This window comes from Pieris rapae, chromosome 6 (assembly GCF_905147795.1).
Source record: "Pieris rapae chromosome 6, ilPieRapa1.1, whole genome shotgun sequence".
Taxonomy (NCBI): Eukaryota; Metazoa; Arthropoda; class Insecta; order Lepidoptera; family Pieridae; genus Pieris; species Pieris rapae.
This window is the reverse complement of record NC_059514.1, coordinates 8899208-8914586: the sequence shown is the minus strand read 5'-3', so window position 1 is coordinate 8914586 and position 15379 is coordinate 8899208. Positions and strand designations below refer to the sequence as shown.

General features: G+C 32.6%; 1 protein-coding gene across 4 annotated transcripts in view; it reads left to right on the top strand.

Annotated features, from left to right (window-relative positions):
• Window positions 1-15379, top strand: part of LOC111002571 (inositol-trisphosphate 3-kinase B) — a 56759-nt gene that overhangs the window by 40425 nt on the left and 955 nt on the right. For all 4 annotated transcript variants that reach the window (XM_045628767.1, XM_045628765.1, XM_045628766.1 and 1 more), the window contains 4 exons: window positions 12380-12559; window positions 13884-13956; window positions 14406-14533; window positions 14950-15201. In XM_045628767.1, the coding sequence (XP_045484723.1) occupies window positions 12380-12559; window positions 13884-13956; window positions 14406-14533; window positions 14950-15201 (633 nt within the window). The remainder of the gene's footprint in view (window positions 1-12379; window positions 12560-13883; window positions 13957-14405; window positions 14534-14949; window positions 15202-15379) is intronic.

Sequence of the window (15379 nt, the reverse complement as noted above, 5' to 3'; positions counted from 1 at the left end):
TCCTGTTGCTTGTTGTAGTAGTTGGTTTAACTTAATTAATAGCATTAAAACTTATTTTGTGGGTGTTAGTAGTTGGAGCTTTGATCAGCCTAACTAGTTGCAATCAATAATTTCGTGTAATTGTTTTGTTAATTTTTATCTCGTCTAAAAATAAGCTGGGACAGGATGTTTTGGACAATCTGGAATTAAATATCAATTAATACTAGCTTAATACAAAAACAACTTACATTTTTTTGTATTTCAATGACGCAAATACTTTTTTTTATAAAAACTCTTTAATATTGTAAACAGATCGTGTTTTTTACGAATATATACTTAATTTAAATGTTATTAATGTGTTTTGGTCATTAAATATAAATGTCGTTTTTATTTACGGCTGAATAGTGATTCCAATTAATTAAATAAATTTCCGAACCGTTACGACGACTGCCCAAGAGAAGAGCCTGAAAGATTGGCAAATCACGTGTTTTTTTTTTTTTTTTGAAAGGAATCTCGCTGTTTTGGCGAGCTTAGCTCAGCCTGAAATGGCGGGTTCCCCGCGACTCGCGCAAGGGCGTCTCCTGTGAGACCTGAACCTCGGCTTGGGCCGTCGCGGGGGGGTCATTCGCCTGAAGGGCAGGACGGAAGCTCACTGGAGGGAGCGAAGTACGAAGTAAAGGTCCTCGCCTTCCCCGGTGAAGGCGGTTTTTAACCCTAATCTGTTGTTTATGGCTACTATTATTTTTATAGGCCGCGTGGGCGGCTAAATCACTTGTACTTACACCTGGTGCCTCTACGGCGGTAAATGATTAACTTCTAGTGTCAAGTGTGTAGTCTTAAGTGTTTTCCTCTGCTTTTGTTTTTTGTGTTCGCCTACAAAAAAGTCACACCTATTTGTCACAGTACGTAAAAATCCGTTTACATTATCAAATATGACCACATTATTAATTTACATTAATATTTGTATTATTATTAACAAACATCAGTCTTATTAAATCTTTATTTTATAGCTATAGAAATGATTGTGGTAACTCGATATTCTTGTTCTCTAGTTCGTATGTAATTTGCATAATGTCTGATATGATTTTCATTAATTGTGTTACTGTTTACGTTGAGTTGAATGAGGTTATGATTCGTCTAGACGGCTTGATAAGAGCGTCCCACATGAGGTTATTACGAAATATGCTCCGAATTTACTCACTGTAGTAATATACGTGTCTGGTCAGGTCATTCAAAGAATATAGAACAAAATGTTTTATTTCATTAATATTCAAATCTTTGTGGTGCAGCAGTGTTGTCTTAGTGGCTTCAGATTACGACTCTCACACCTTCCCCGTATCCGTCCCCGGCTGTGCACCAATAGTCTATCTATGTGTTATTTAAACAAACGCTCAAACGGTTCACCGGTTTTCCTTCAAGAAAACATTGTGAGGAAACCGATTTGCCTTAGTCCCAAAAAGTCGACAGCGTGCGGCCTCCTGTCCGCAAAAATAAATATAAAATAATAAATATATTAATCTAAGTACAAGTTTTAATCTTTACTAGTGATTGTTTAAAGATGGCGTTGAACAACCAAAGTCAAAGTTTGCTCTCAATCATGTTCTACCTCCCACCAATTCTTGACTTTTAACTGCAGCAGTTCCTCCTCCACTCTGTTTCTCCAGAGATACCTAGCCCGAGCTACTGGCTTCTGACCATTAGGCCGAGGGAAAGCTTCCATCACTGCCCAACTTCACCCATGCGCTCAAAGTACCCCAGCCAATAAACGTTGATAAAAGAGAAAATAATAATACATAAATAACAAAGAATCTCGAATCAACCTCTAATAAATTATGTAATCGAATTTCGTTTATTTTTTATAGTTTAATTTCTTTCTATTATCTCTTCGCTAATGTTTGCCTCTAAGTGATTGTCTCATTAAGGGCCTGTTTCACAATGTCCGGATAAGTTCCAAATAAGCTATTTATTACTTATTGGTAGGATAAACAGTATTTTTGCGTTTCACGACTGTCAGATAGCGCTATTTGCATTAAATGCTAAGTATCTTATTCGGAATTTTTATCTTTCGAATAATTTATGTGTTGCATAGCTATTTGGTACTTTACACATAAATTGTGAAACAGGCCCTACGTAAATTATTTTATTGTTCTTGTATCAGTTTGCCGAGCGTTGGCAAGTTTTTATAAATAAATAAAAATACGAAAATACATCTTTAACATACCCGGTTAAAAGTCAAGGTACATCTTGATTTCATAACTAAATCTTTTAATTTATTGTCTTTGCGGCCTCGGCCTTAGTGATATTTGTTTTTGCAATCAGCGGCTGTACGTGTTTGGTTACAATACAATACGCTGACGTCAACGGTGCCCTATATACAGTGCAGATTTTATAAAATTTATGTTAATACGGAATATTTTTTGCTGTTTTTAATGACGTTCGGAGTTTAGTAAGAAAGTAATTCGATATTCTATCAATATGGAAGTACGTTTGCAGCTTAGTATACAGTACAGTTTCGGTTCGTACCTTTGGTGTTAATGCACTGATTACCTACAGAGAAACTAGAATGTCATAGACTCAAAAAGGTAAGAGCTGTCAGACCGGGATTCGGACTTACAGAAAGATAATCAACATCATAAGGTCAAAATAGATTTACGGCTCATATATTTTAGTATATTTATATATCCATGGACTGAGGTATACACACGATACATGCGATACAGTTTTCCATATAAGTAGTCATTTATATAATTTAATAGTTCAATTAAATCCTAACCAAAATCAAATGGGTGTTACTTTAATCTTACTTAAAATTTTATTTCAAGGATGGAAATAATTTAAAAAATTGTAGAATTTTATTAAATATATTTGCGCAATTAACTTTTTATTCGCTTTTTGTACGATCTCGGCTGGATGCGCACGAGTTGTTTTCAATGGAGACCGGCCTAATTTCCGCCTTTATTGCGTCAAACGATTTAAAAGTAATTTTTTAATAAGAAATATGCCAACATAAACACATTTAATGTTTCTTTTTAATTATCACTTTTCTGGTAATGAGAACGTGTGCGTCAATGTTATAAGTAATATAGAATCTTGTTTGAAATTATTTGAATTTTATATAGCAATTAGCAATATCTTTAAGCAGTGTTGGCCTAGTCGCTTCAGCGTGCAACTCTCATCCCGGAAGTCGTAGGTTCGATCCCCGGCTTGGCACCAATGGAATTTCTTCCAATGTGCGCATTTAACAACCACTCGATCGGTGAAGGAAAACAATACAAAACGTTGAATGAATGTGTATAAAGCACAGGAGGCTGTTCATTTACTTCCCTATTAGAAATGAAACAGAAATCTGATCAAAAATTTGTGTACGCCGCTGATTTTTTTTTTTTTTTTTATAATTTTTAATTGGTTTAATAATAATAAATTATTATGACATTTGCATGCCTATTTATATAGTCGATTGTGCGGATTATTAATTAATATAATTATATCACTTTCTTAGCAAATTAACGATTTCATTTCATTTCAATAATCCAGTGGTCCTATTGGTCTCGTTTATGTTTTAGTCCTATCGTTAATAATCGGGTCTAAATGAAACCAGTGTCAACGATTATCCCGGAGATTATACACACGTACTAAGATTGGTGGACAATAGGGTCTAGAAGACACGGCCTTAGAGTTGACAAAAACCGTCAAATTGGTCTATTGTCGGGAATAAAACAAACAAATCCAAATTTTAAAAATGGAATGGGTTAAAGTACTATAGTTGATTCAATGTTGCCATTTTCCAGTGTAATAATTGCTTAATAATATCATTGATCAGAAAAATGATAAAATCCAGTGATTTACCATAATCGTATGTTTAGCCTACATTTAGCGTGTCACTGTCATCGCATATAGAAAATGTAGTCAAGATTATTTAAATTGAGCTGTTAACCTGCATTGACATTACCATGTTTATAAACTTAATTTGCTAATCTAGCTATTGAAAGAGGTTTTATATTGAGGTTTTGGCTAAGGTTTTAAATAAGCAAAGGACTTAATAATTTTAGATATGCTTGCGAAATTTTAGGCGTTACGTAGAGACCACGGCCCAAAATTAAATTTATTCGAAGGGTTCGCTTCAAAGATACTTTATTTTCTCAGATAATAACATTCACTTAGAGAGAAAATGTAGGGTACATCGTGTTAGAAATTATTGAAAAATAAAGTATGTCAAATAAAAATATTAGTGTTTTAAAGAAAAACACTTTTTAACGGATTATAGTTATGTAAATAATTATAAGTTTAAATACAATAATACATAACTATAATCCGTTAAAAAGTGTTTTTCTTTAAATGTGTAAAAGTTATGTTAATAAAAGACAATAATATTAGTGTTTTATTAAAATAATATTTAAAAAATGTTATTTCGTGTAAAATTGATTAGCTAATATTAAGAAACCGTAATAAAAATATCGGTAAATGGTAATTTTGTCATATAGTGTAGAAGTATGTACACTATTTCACAAAATTAACATTTACTACCAGTTCGGTACGTATTCTTCGTTAACTTAAAATTGTGTTTTATTAATAATAAAATTATTAACACATTTAAATCAATAGATCATTTTTAACGTATTCTTAACTAAAATATTTCAAAGCAAAAAGTAACTACACAAGACGTAAGTAGTTTCACTCCTTCGTTTTCGACAAACCCGTGCCGTACCGAACAATTTGGTTAGTCAATTTATACAATAAAGGAATGGAATTCCTTGCCGTCTTATATCTACCCTAGACAGTACAATATGGTTTCAATTATGCGGAGGTTAAACAGTGATTTCCTGGACAGTCTTGCCCTACAATAGGCCAATCCCACACAAAATCAGGTGGGATTTGGGCCATACGTCTCACAAGTCCTGAGTTCAAAAAGTGCGTGCGAATGCATTAAACAAGAGTATAATTTTTTTTTCAATCTCCCTTTCTCATTCTCTCTCAATCGGTCTCACTCTCTCCCTTTTCTTCGACAAAAACGCTGCACAGCTTCGTGACGTTTCATCCTTATAAATTTTACCACTATGCGCAAAAGAAGTTTCACTTCAAAGTGATCATAATATGAAAGTTTATGGGCAAGCCTTGTTAGTAAATACAGTCCTATAAGTCACTAATCACAGCATTATTAAATTCGCAACATTGACTGCAATATTTCTTTTAAGAATTGCAAGAAACCAGTGACTTAATAAGCCATATTTTCTACTGTATCACACTGTTTAGCAATAAATAAACTTTAGGTTTAGCTTTATTACCGGTAATACGTTTTATTTTAATAGCCGGGTAACTTGTTTGAATTATGTATTTCTATTATAGACAAATATAATTGGATAAAAGCTATCTATGTTCAAAATCTTGATATCGGTTCATCAATCTTAACAGATTCTGTATAAGGCACCGCAGTGCACTTATTGATAAATTGTTTTATCTTGTATATAATTCTATTCAGGGCAGATTTTTGTATGCCTCCTGGAGGGAAAGTATGTACTCTAAATAAAAATCAAATTATTATATATTTTTTAAGTAATTATGGTATAATTGCTGTCATTTATTCCGGAGCCGGGGTTCGAACCTACGAGCTCAAGGGTGAGAGCCCCACATTGAAGCCACTTGGCCCATGCTCGATTTGAATGTATGTATATACACATATAACAGTCAATAAGGTAATCTTTGTACCAACAATTGTATAATACGATTTTTTTATTTGTATATAATTTCGATATTCAAAAATAACTTTGCTGTTGGAACAACGCTTTTGGGATTAACAGAGCTGTGCTTGTGGTTTTTGAAAAATGCATCATACTCTTAACAAGAATTACATACATTCCTGGTAAGGATATATTAGATATTTTTTATCGCTAAAATACAAGGATATGCAATTCGTAGAGGAAGTTCCGGAGGAAATATTGAAAATCGTTTAAGTCACCTTCGATCCTTTAATTTCAATTCACGGCATGAATATAGATTTTAAGGCTTTGATTTATGTTAAGGTTAAAATTTCATGTAAATTCATTCCAAAATCTCAATATAGACAATTCAACTTTACTTTTCTTATACTTTAGTGAATAGGCTTTTATTAATAGGCAAGCCTTTTGTGCCTGACATGAGCCGTCGACTTTTGGCTCTAAGGCATGTGTTTCTTCCCAGTACTATCGTCTGTATGCGATAAAAGAAAATTCTATTGGTTTCTAGCCGTATTTCAAACGCATACCCGTATCTGCTCCTTCGCTGGTCTCCGTTAACGGGAGTCTCGGCGCATATTTGTATGTAGCGTAACATTAAATTAAAATTTTCAAATGAAAAAGATAATATAAGCAACATTAGGGACGCTTGTCTTAATATACTTTATAATGACATAGCCTATGTGAAAGATATTTTATGATTGATGATTCATAACCTAAATAACCCTATTAAAAATATAAAACTTATTATTATTTATGGAACACGTTTAGGAGGATGATGTTAAGTGATGCCGCAGATAGACACTTAATGCCAGAGGGATCGCATGTGCAAAACATTACAAAAGTCTAATTAGGAACATCGCTGAATCTTGTCACTTAAACCTGATTCGCGAAATGACGAGTCTAGAAGAAGTACGGATTAGAAAGTGTTCTATGGCCTAAACGCCGTCTCTTGCACTAGTCTAAAGAGGTGGTGATCTGACGAACTCTCCAAAACGTTTTCATTTATTAGCAATTAAAAATTGTATTGGACAAAATTGGGGTTTTCCGTAGATTCTAGTTTTACAACACCTACTTATTTCCAATTAAATTAATTATCTTCAGAGAATTCTAGAAGTGTTTGCGGTCAGATACTTGGCAATGACCATTAATTTCAATTCCTTGACTCATTGCAGACACCAGTTAAAAACCTACACTGAGCTCAATAATTTATATTCTCAGAATATTTATTTTATTCAATTCGAAATAATATCAATTATTACGTTTTCAATTGTAAATAAACCAGTGGCGCTACAATCAATTAGGTCACAAATTTCTGTATCTGTTTCATGATCATTTGTCAATGTAATAGGCAAAGTCAAAAACAATGTATTCAAATTAGCACAGTGTAATTGAATAATAATTTACTTGTTGAAAAAGTTTTATTATTTTTATATAACAGAGATTACATATAGGTACAAGCAGTTTTAACAGTCATCAAAATGAAGTAAGTAAATATAGAGTAAAAACAAAACACAGACAATTTACCGCGCCAATTTTATTTTTAACAATTCATATTACATTAAATACTATACTAATTTTACATTTCCTGCCAGTTCTCAAATCAAGGGCATGGAACGGAAGAGAAGAACTGGCAATAAACTCTTTTTTTAAGCAAGTCAGCTTCCTGTGCCTGACATTTGACGTCGAATTTTTTGTGTCTAAGGCAAGCCGGCTTCCTCGTAATGTTTTCTTTCACCGTTCGAGCGAAATGTGCACATAGAAAGAATGTCTATAGTAATGTAATGTGTCTATGAATAAATTAAAATGAAAAAAATATAATGCCGAAAATGATCGAACACACGACCCCAATGATGAGTCACAGAAGTTCAAGTGTAGTATTGCATTATTTAATTAAGCAGGTACGTGAAAATTACATTAACGACAAATTGTTGAAATATTCAATGACTTTTTGTGCGTAAACGTTATCACGACATACAAACTATGTTTACTTTTATATGAACGGTCGACTTTTTGTATGACGTCTTTCCAGTTTTAATACCAAATGAATAAAATCTTCGTATATTTATAATATGTAATGAATAATCAAAATATTTAATTATTTATAATTAAGAATTATTTATTATTATTATTAATAGCCTTTTTTCGGATATATCATTATTAATATTATTTTATTATTATTTTTCGTAGATTGTCTTTTTCTTCCACTTTTGGGTGTTCGTTTGCCAGGTGGTAAAGGCCTCCTCCAATCTTCTCCATTCTGGCCTTTCTATGGCCATCTCTTTCCATCTCATGGGGAGAGCCAAGAGATATACCTTTAACGCTGACAGCATTTCCTCACTGTATTGCGATACTTATTCGTTGAGAGAGCAAAGTAAATGGTACTATTTACCAACTAAAAACTTATAGTTTTCTTCAATGAAAAAAATCTGTTTTCCTATAAATTTTAACTTTTGCTCTTTCTAAATATTACGAATTCGGATTAATCAATCAGGACATCCAGGTCAACACAAGTAACATCATTTTGGTATTCTAAAATAAATTTAGGTCTAAAAAGTATTTCAGTACAAAATATAATATAAAATCAAAATTAGCAGGTTTGAATAATCCAACGTTCACCACTGAGTAGATGAAAAGTATGTAGAATGCTCCGGTTCCAATTCCAGCTCTGTCACCTGAAATCAATCAACGATTTTTTTTCCACGGACTCTCAATGCAACGGGCATTTTCCGTACGCATTTAACGAGATCAGTACCATTGAAATTTTCCCTTTTGTGTCTAATCATGTTACTGCCTTTTTCATTAATAGCTTGTCAGTACACTATGACACCCTCATACAAACTGATAATTGCTTCGTCTAATTTTGTACATAAATTGTGATTTACATACTGCATTTCATTGTATAAGGCGTTGGAAGTTTTAAGATTATTCGTATTTAGAATTAGTATGGCTATTTTAAATTGCTGTTCAATTGGTATTCTGTAACGCTATAAGTGGGCGGGGGAAGAGGCTGTTGAGGAGACGATGGTCCTCACTTGCCTAAGAATAGATAGAATATCAAATTATAGTAAAAAAAGCCACAACAAATTAATTTAGTAATTAAATAATTATTTCGACTGCATTTGCGTGTTGTTCCCACGAGAATGTAAGTGCGTGCTCCTATTTCATAATGGCTACTGAGAGGAATATCTTTATTTTCAATTTTTTATATTAATTAACTATTAATTATTTACTTCAGATTTCATGTGAAGCATGGTTGCAGCTCCTTACAAATATTGTGTTAAACAAAAAATGCAGGTTCTTCTCGTCCATTTCACGCCTTTGATTTGAGAACTCCAAGTAAATGTAGAGTTAGAAGCATTTAGCATTTAATATGTATTTCTTTATCTATTATGAATTATGCGTTGTTATTATTTTTATAAGAGGAATAAATAAGTAAGGCATTTATCTTTGTCCAAATCCGCAATAAGAACTAGCCAATAACAGTACACAATAGACGACATATTTCTAAAGATCTGCTGGCGCCATCGAAGTAACGAATAAAAATACAGTTAACGACGTCAATATGACGCACAAGTAATTAATATAATTATTAAGCACGAACATTGTTTTTTAATTACCCTCATTATGATTAACATTTGAAACATTGATAATGATAGTAGTTAAAAAATATATATTACTAATTACCCAACCCCAACATTGAAAGATCAGGATCACAATTGGTATATAGAGTACGGGGCAGAATAGATATAAATATTTAATTGGCACCAGTTTACTTTTTCCTTATAATAAGTTAAGTTTTTTATAAATGCCAAACATATCGTCTAATGACGCTCCCACGAATTTTTCTGGTTGATTTACGATTTTAAACAGCGCTCGAATCAAATATGTGTTACGAAGTTGTAGGTAAAGAAAAAAATAAGGATTTAAATAGTAGTCTTACTGGTTCCAAAGACAAATAAAAGTTTTATACCATGTTGCGTTCTCATGTTAAGATGCGGACTATACCAATGTCGATGGTTATTGAAAGAACTGTATATACATAGCATACGAAAACTTTGGATTCGGGATACCTATTACTGTTGGAACTCGACAACGCCGCAGCCTGTTTATTTAGCGTATTACCTTGTTTATCTTATTTTATAAATATGTCATGGGTGTATAATCACGAAGACATTTAACATATACCCTAATGGATTGATGGATTTAAAGTATATTTATACATAGTAGGTATTACTTCAAATTCCAGCAATTTTCTAAGCAAATTTCAATGAAATAAATAACGCACTTTTTTGATTTTTTTAAATAACATTATTTAGAAACATAACTACATCCCACAAACATACTAACATGCGTGGATGTGTAATATAAAGAAAATATATATTTTTTTCTAAATCATTCATCATACACGTGATGCCCATCTCGGTAACAAGATTAAATTGATTGGAATAAGATTTATTGAACCGAGTTCAGGGAGCAATGTCAACGGACTAAATAAAACTAGTTAGTATTTAGGTCACTGGTTCAATTCAATATTTAAAAGCAATAACAAAGTATATACACATTGACTTAATGTCCTATAACTCCTGGATGGGACAAAGGACCTAGTGAGACTCTATCGCGTTCGGTCTTGAGCCTCATATATCACCTCTAACACCCGAACCCAATAATTAATCCACAATCTCAAATTGAAAACAATCTGAGACCAGACCGTGACAGTCGATCGATATCATATAGATAGTAAATAAAACCGTAAAAATAATATTAAAATATAAATGTCTATGTTTAAAACATATCAAATAGCTTTTTAATTATGTTAAAAACTGGTGTGCGGTAAAATCTTAAACTAGGATATTGGCACAGTTGAACCACATACACCGATCCGACCTACCATGGATAGCTTGTATCGACAGATGGCTATTACAATCCGTTGATTGATAATTGGCATACTTTTATCAATATTTGGAATAAGATGTCTATCTCAGATGGTCAATAATGTATTGATATAGGTAATTGGGTTTGGCTTTTCGGCTCTTTTTGCCTCATCAACAACCACAACGCCAGGTTTTCTTGAGACGGCCACGCTTCCTAGCGGGTTCCAATAAAGCGCATGTTTGGGGACTTGGAATCTCTTCCTAGGGTATGACCAAGTTAATATACAGTTTAATTAAAATAAAAAACTTTAAGTTATAATATATTATACATTCATACAATTGATATTTTAGCTGGTTAAGCGTGAGGTTCTTAACACTGAGGTCGTGAGTTCAAAGCCTGGCTGTGCACCAATCACAAAAGGATACTCTTTCTATGAGTGCAATAAACACTTATTCATATGTTAAGGGAAAACTCGGGGTGAAATTTAATTGAATCAGGACTAGAACAGTTCTTTTAAATGTTTTTTAGTACATTACAAGAACACTAAATCGCGCTATTACTGTTATAAAAAATCAGTATAATGTGTTTTAGGTTCTTAATATTCGAAAAGTGTCAATACCCTCCTTTATATCAATAAAATGTATTATTAATGAAGGTAAGCCATTCCTACTGTAACCTGTCAGTGTGCTCTCGTCACGCGTACTGTGAAAACGTATATTTTAATCATGAATTTTTATAGATCGATAAATTAAGCTAGGGCCTAAATTAATTCCACTATAGTTATATTTAAAATATGACGTCATATATATGAGCTAAATAAACCCAATTATTTAGTAATATTCCCAAAAACGACTGACGATCGAAATTCAAATACGTGTAAATTCCAGTGTTCGCAAAACTTGACGTCATAGCGCCATACTGACTCAATTTTATCCATTTATATTAGCGAGGTTGCGGTTTCACGTTACACTTGATGGTGCGACAGGCTTTAGACCATACTTGACAAGCAGTGCTCAGTGATAGTTAACATGTTGGCGGGAAATATTTGTGTTAATATCTCGGAATTTATGGATGTGGTGTATTGTGCTTATGTTCTGCATTCTAAGGTTGGTTAATTATCTAACATAATTTGAATAACGAACAATATTCGCTTCAATAAAAACAATGTAAACTGTCATTTCAAAAATTAATTTGAGGGGAATTAACGTGTTCGTTTGTGGAGCGTGCTGGATTATAAGCTTATGTTGCAGTGTGTCAAACGAAATGAAATTTTAATTGTAATTTTATTTTTCGGTATTTTTCCAATTCCATATGTATTAACCTTGTCGTGTTATTTACGTCATTTGTTTTTGCGAGATTTTCTAACGCGTAAGGTGTCTGTTTGACTTTGTAGAATGCATTCCAAGACAATTATTATTTATTACTACAATTCGCACTGCCTCAATATTTATTGAATTGTTTATGTGTACTTATCATTAGTCACTATTAAATGTAGTTACGATCCTATATTATTTGATTTTTTTAATCTAAAACATTAGTTTAATTCCTGAAAATATTAAAGGTTTTGTATTTTTTTTTTTTTATAGAATAGGGGGCAAACGGGCAGGAGGCTCACCTGATGTTAAGCGATACCGCCGCCCATGGACACCCTCAATGCCAGAGGGCTCGCATTAGAGCAATGTATGGTTAATAAGGATAAAGACATCTAATTATACACATATTATAATAAACTTCAAATTCAACAATATTAAAACCATAAGAAATTAACAACTCCTAAATCTATGGCATATATTAACAGTAAAATGTGTGTTTTCCAGCAATCAGAGAGATGGCGTAAGCTTCGCAACATAGTGCAATGGACTCCCTTCTTTCAAACGTACAAGAAGCAACGGTATCCTTGGATACAATTAGCTGGTCATCAGGGAAACTTCAAGGCGGGCCCTGATCAAGGCACGATACTTAAGAAACTCAGCCCACAAGAAGAACGATGCTTTAAGGTGAGAAAAATGTTTTGAGTAGAAGTGCCACCTTTCGTCTCTCTCTGTCAGAGTGAAGCCAGATGAGTTATTAGTTAATTTAGACTAATTAGGAATTAATTTTTAATAAATGAATATCTTGTTTAACTATTACTCATAGTTGTGGTTAGTTAAGTAACTTACTTGATACGTACGTATACATAATAATTTATCAGTAGAAATCTTAGAGGAAAAAGGCATATGTGACGTTCTAAAGTTCTTGAATAATCTCAACAAGTCACACAAAAGTGAGATTTTATGAATGGTGACGATATGAATCATCAGTAATAATTAAATCGCCATGAAGTCACTAGAAACACGTCAGGAAAATGATATTAAACTAATGACGTTATGAAAGTGAAGACATACACACCCTCTTTTACATTTCCTTGTTTCAATTCGATTGCGTAAGCTTTGGGAAAATCGGTACACAATTATGCATTATTTACCGTATTGACCATTGAACTCAATGGTTCATACCATATTTAAAAAATAATAATTAAAAGTGAAAGTTATCGGCCATGCTTTTTCATAAAATTAAGGTTTTAGTCATTTTTTGTTATTGAATTTTTTTGCCTTTTTTGAAACAACACAGGTACAAGGGCAAAAATCAGCTGTACAATAGTTATATAAAAATAATTGTAGTCCCATTACTGTAATTTCCATAATTGCTACTACATCGTATGATACCGTGTTATGTTTATGTGTAGTGTTATGTCATCATAATGATGCGAATAGTTTTGCGAACGTCATTACGTCAATATATTTCACAAATTCCAATATTTATCGAAATTCCTTATTTCCCGGCAAAATTATTGTTAGTTAGAGTCGGCTCCAGCATTAATTGTATTACTATGTTTAAATTCTAAATTTTCATAATTGGATCCCACTTTAAATGGAATAAAAAAACTTGTTTTAAGACTTAGTATATATCGTACTTTTAACTGTTAAAGAAGTTTAGATGTACACGTAATAAGCGTAAATAAATAACGATCCAGAGTATGATGACAACAGGTATAGAAAGTCAAATAAAATCGTAATTAAGGATTTTATGTTCGATCATAAAAATAGCTTTTGTTTCATAGTAACATAATACTGACGAAACAATTTTAATTGTCGATAGAGGTTTATCACATGACTTTCGAACTGGATTTTCGTTATTTCACTGATTGACGTCAATAAACTTTTGTACTTTACGTCATTATTTTTAGTTCAATTTTGAGTTCAATGAACGAATATCTATTCTATTTTAAATTCATACTTATATTTTTCGAAATATCAATTTAACCTTTTGTATTAATTTCAGTTGCTAATGAAGGACATTCTACGACCATACGTACCTGAATATAAGGGTCAAGTCACCTGTGATGATGGAGAACGTATCCTTTTCTTTATATATGAAAATAGGGTCCTTCAAGAAAAGAGCGTACCAATTATTAAAAGGCCGGCAACGCACTCGCGAGCCCTCTGGCATTGAGAGTGTCCATGGGCGGCGGTATCACTCAACATCAGGTGAGCCTCCTGCCCGTTTGCCCCCTGTTCTATAAATATATATATATATATACACATATTTATAGATATATTCAACTATACTGGACATTTTGCGTTCAGTTCATTCATTCAAACTTTTTAAGGAAAAAAATATTGGTTTATCTAAATTCTAAAATTAGATCATTTGTATAATATTACCTACAATTTATTACGTCTACGTCAAGTTTAGTAAATTTGTGAAGCAGTTAAACTGTCTATGGAAGTGATTTAAATTATTCTAGAATATACTTATATAATATTGGTTTATGTTGTACTTTCCTTAAACACCATATAACAGTATACTTACAACTGCAAGATTTGCTAAGTGACTTCGACTGTCCCTGTGTCATGGACTGCAAAATTGGCGTAAGAACATACTTAGAAGAGGAGCTGGCCAAAGCAAAAGAAAAGACAAAATTAAGAAAAGTAGGTATATTTTTGTAATGTTAGACGCGCTACACGAATAAGACAATTATTTGTTTTGAAAGTCAAGGTGCGTGCAATGGTAAATTTTGCAATAACAAAAAAATATTATCAGTTTCCGTTGTATGCCTATATATAGTTATGCAAAAGCGTATGACAGAATTGTACTTCGTAAAAAAAGTTTGTGGCTAAATATATCTTTGACTTACTGTAACCTTTTTATCGCAGTTAATATAATTTTAAGATTATTTATTTTATGAGTGTTAACATACGTCAATTCAATCTTTATTACACTTAAAGTCATATAAAGCTTTATTTGTTTTATTTAATAGAGAATAAATTAGCTGCTACTTCATATTAATAGTGCTATTATTGCAAGTCTAAAATACGAATGCCTAATTAGTTTTAAATTATTTCAGGATATGTATGAGAAGATGATCCAAATAGATCCAGCCGCGCCTACAGATGAAGAACATAGGAGCAAAGGGGTAACCAAACCGAGGTATATGATATGGAGAGAAACTATCAGCTCAACAGCAACACTGGGCTTCAGAATAGATGGTGTTAAAAAAGCTGATGGCACAAGTACTAAGGACTTCAAAACTACGAAGACGAGGGACCAGATATTGGAAGCGTTCAAAGACTTTACAGGCAGCTCTAGGAGTGCTGTGGTGAGTGTCATCTTTTCTCATTTATGTATTAGAAATAAGTATATTCAGAATAAATATTTATCCGCATCTTATTATACTCTTAGATACCCCCTGTCCGGGGGAAGGCCGGCATCTATATGAATAAAAAAGTATTTCAATGTAGTCTCTAGCGATTTTGAATTATCTTTGATCGCAGTCA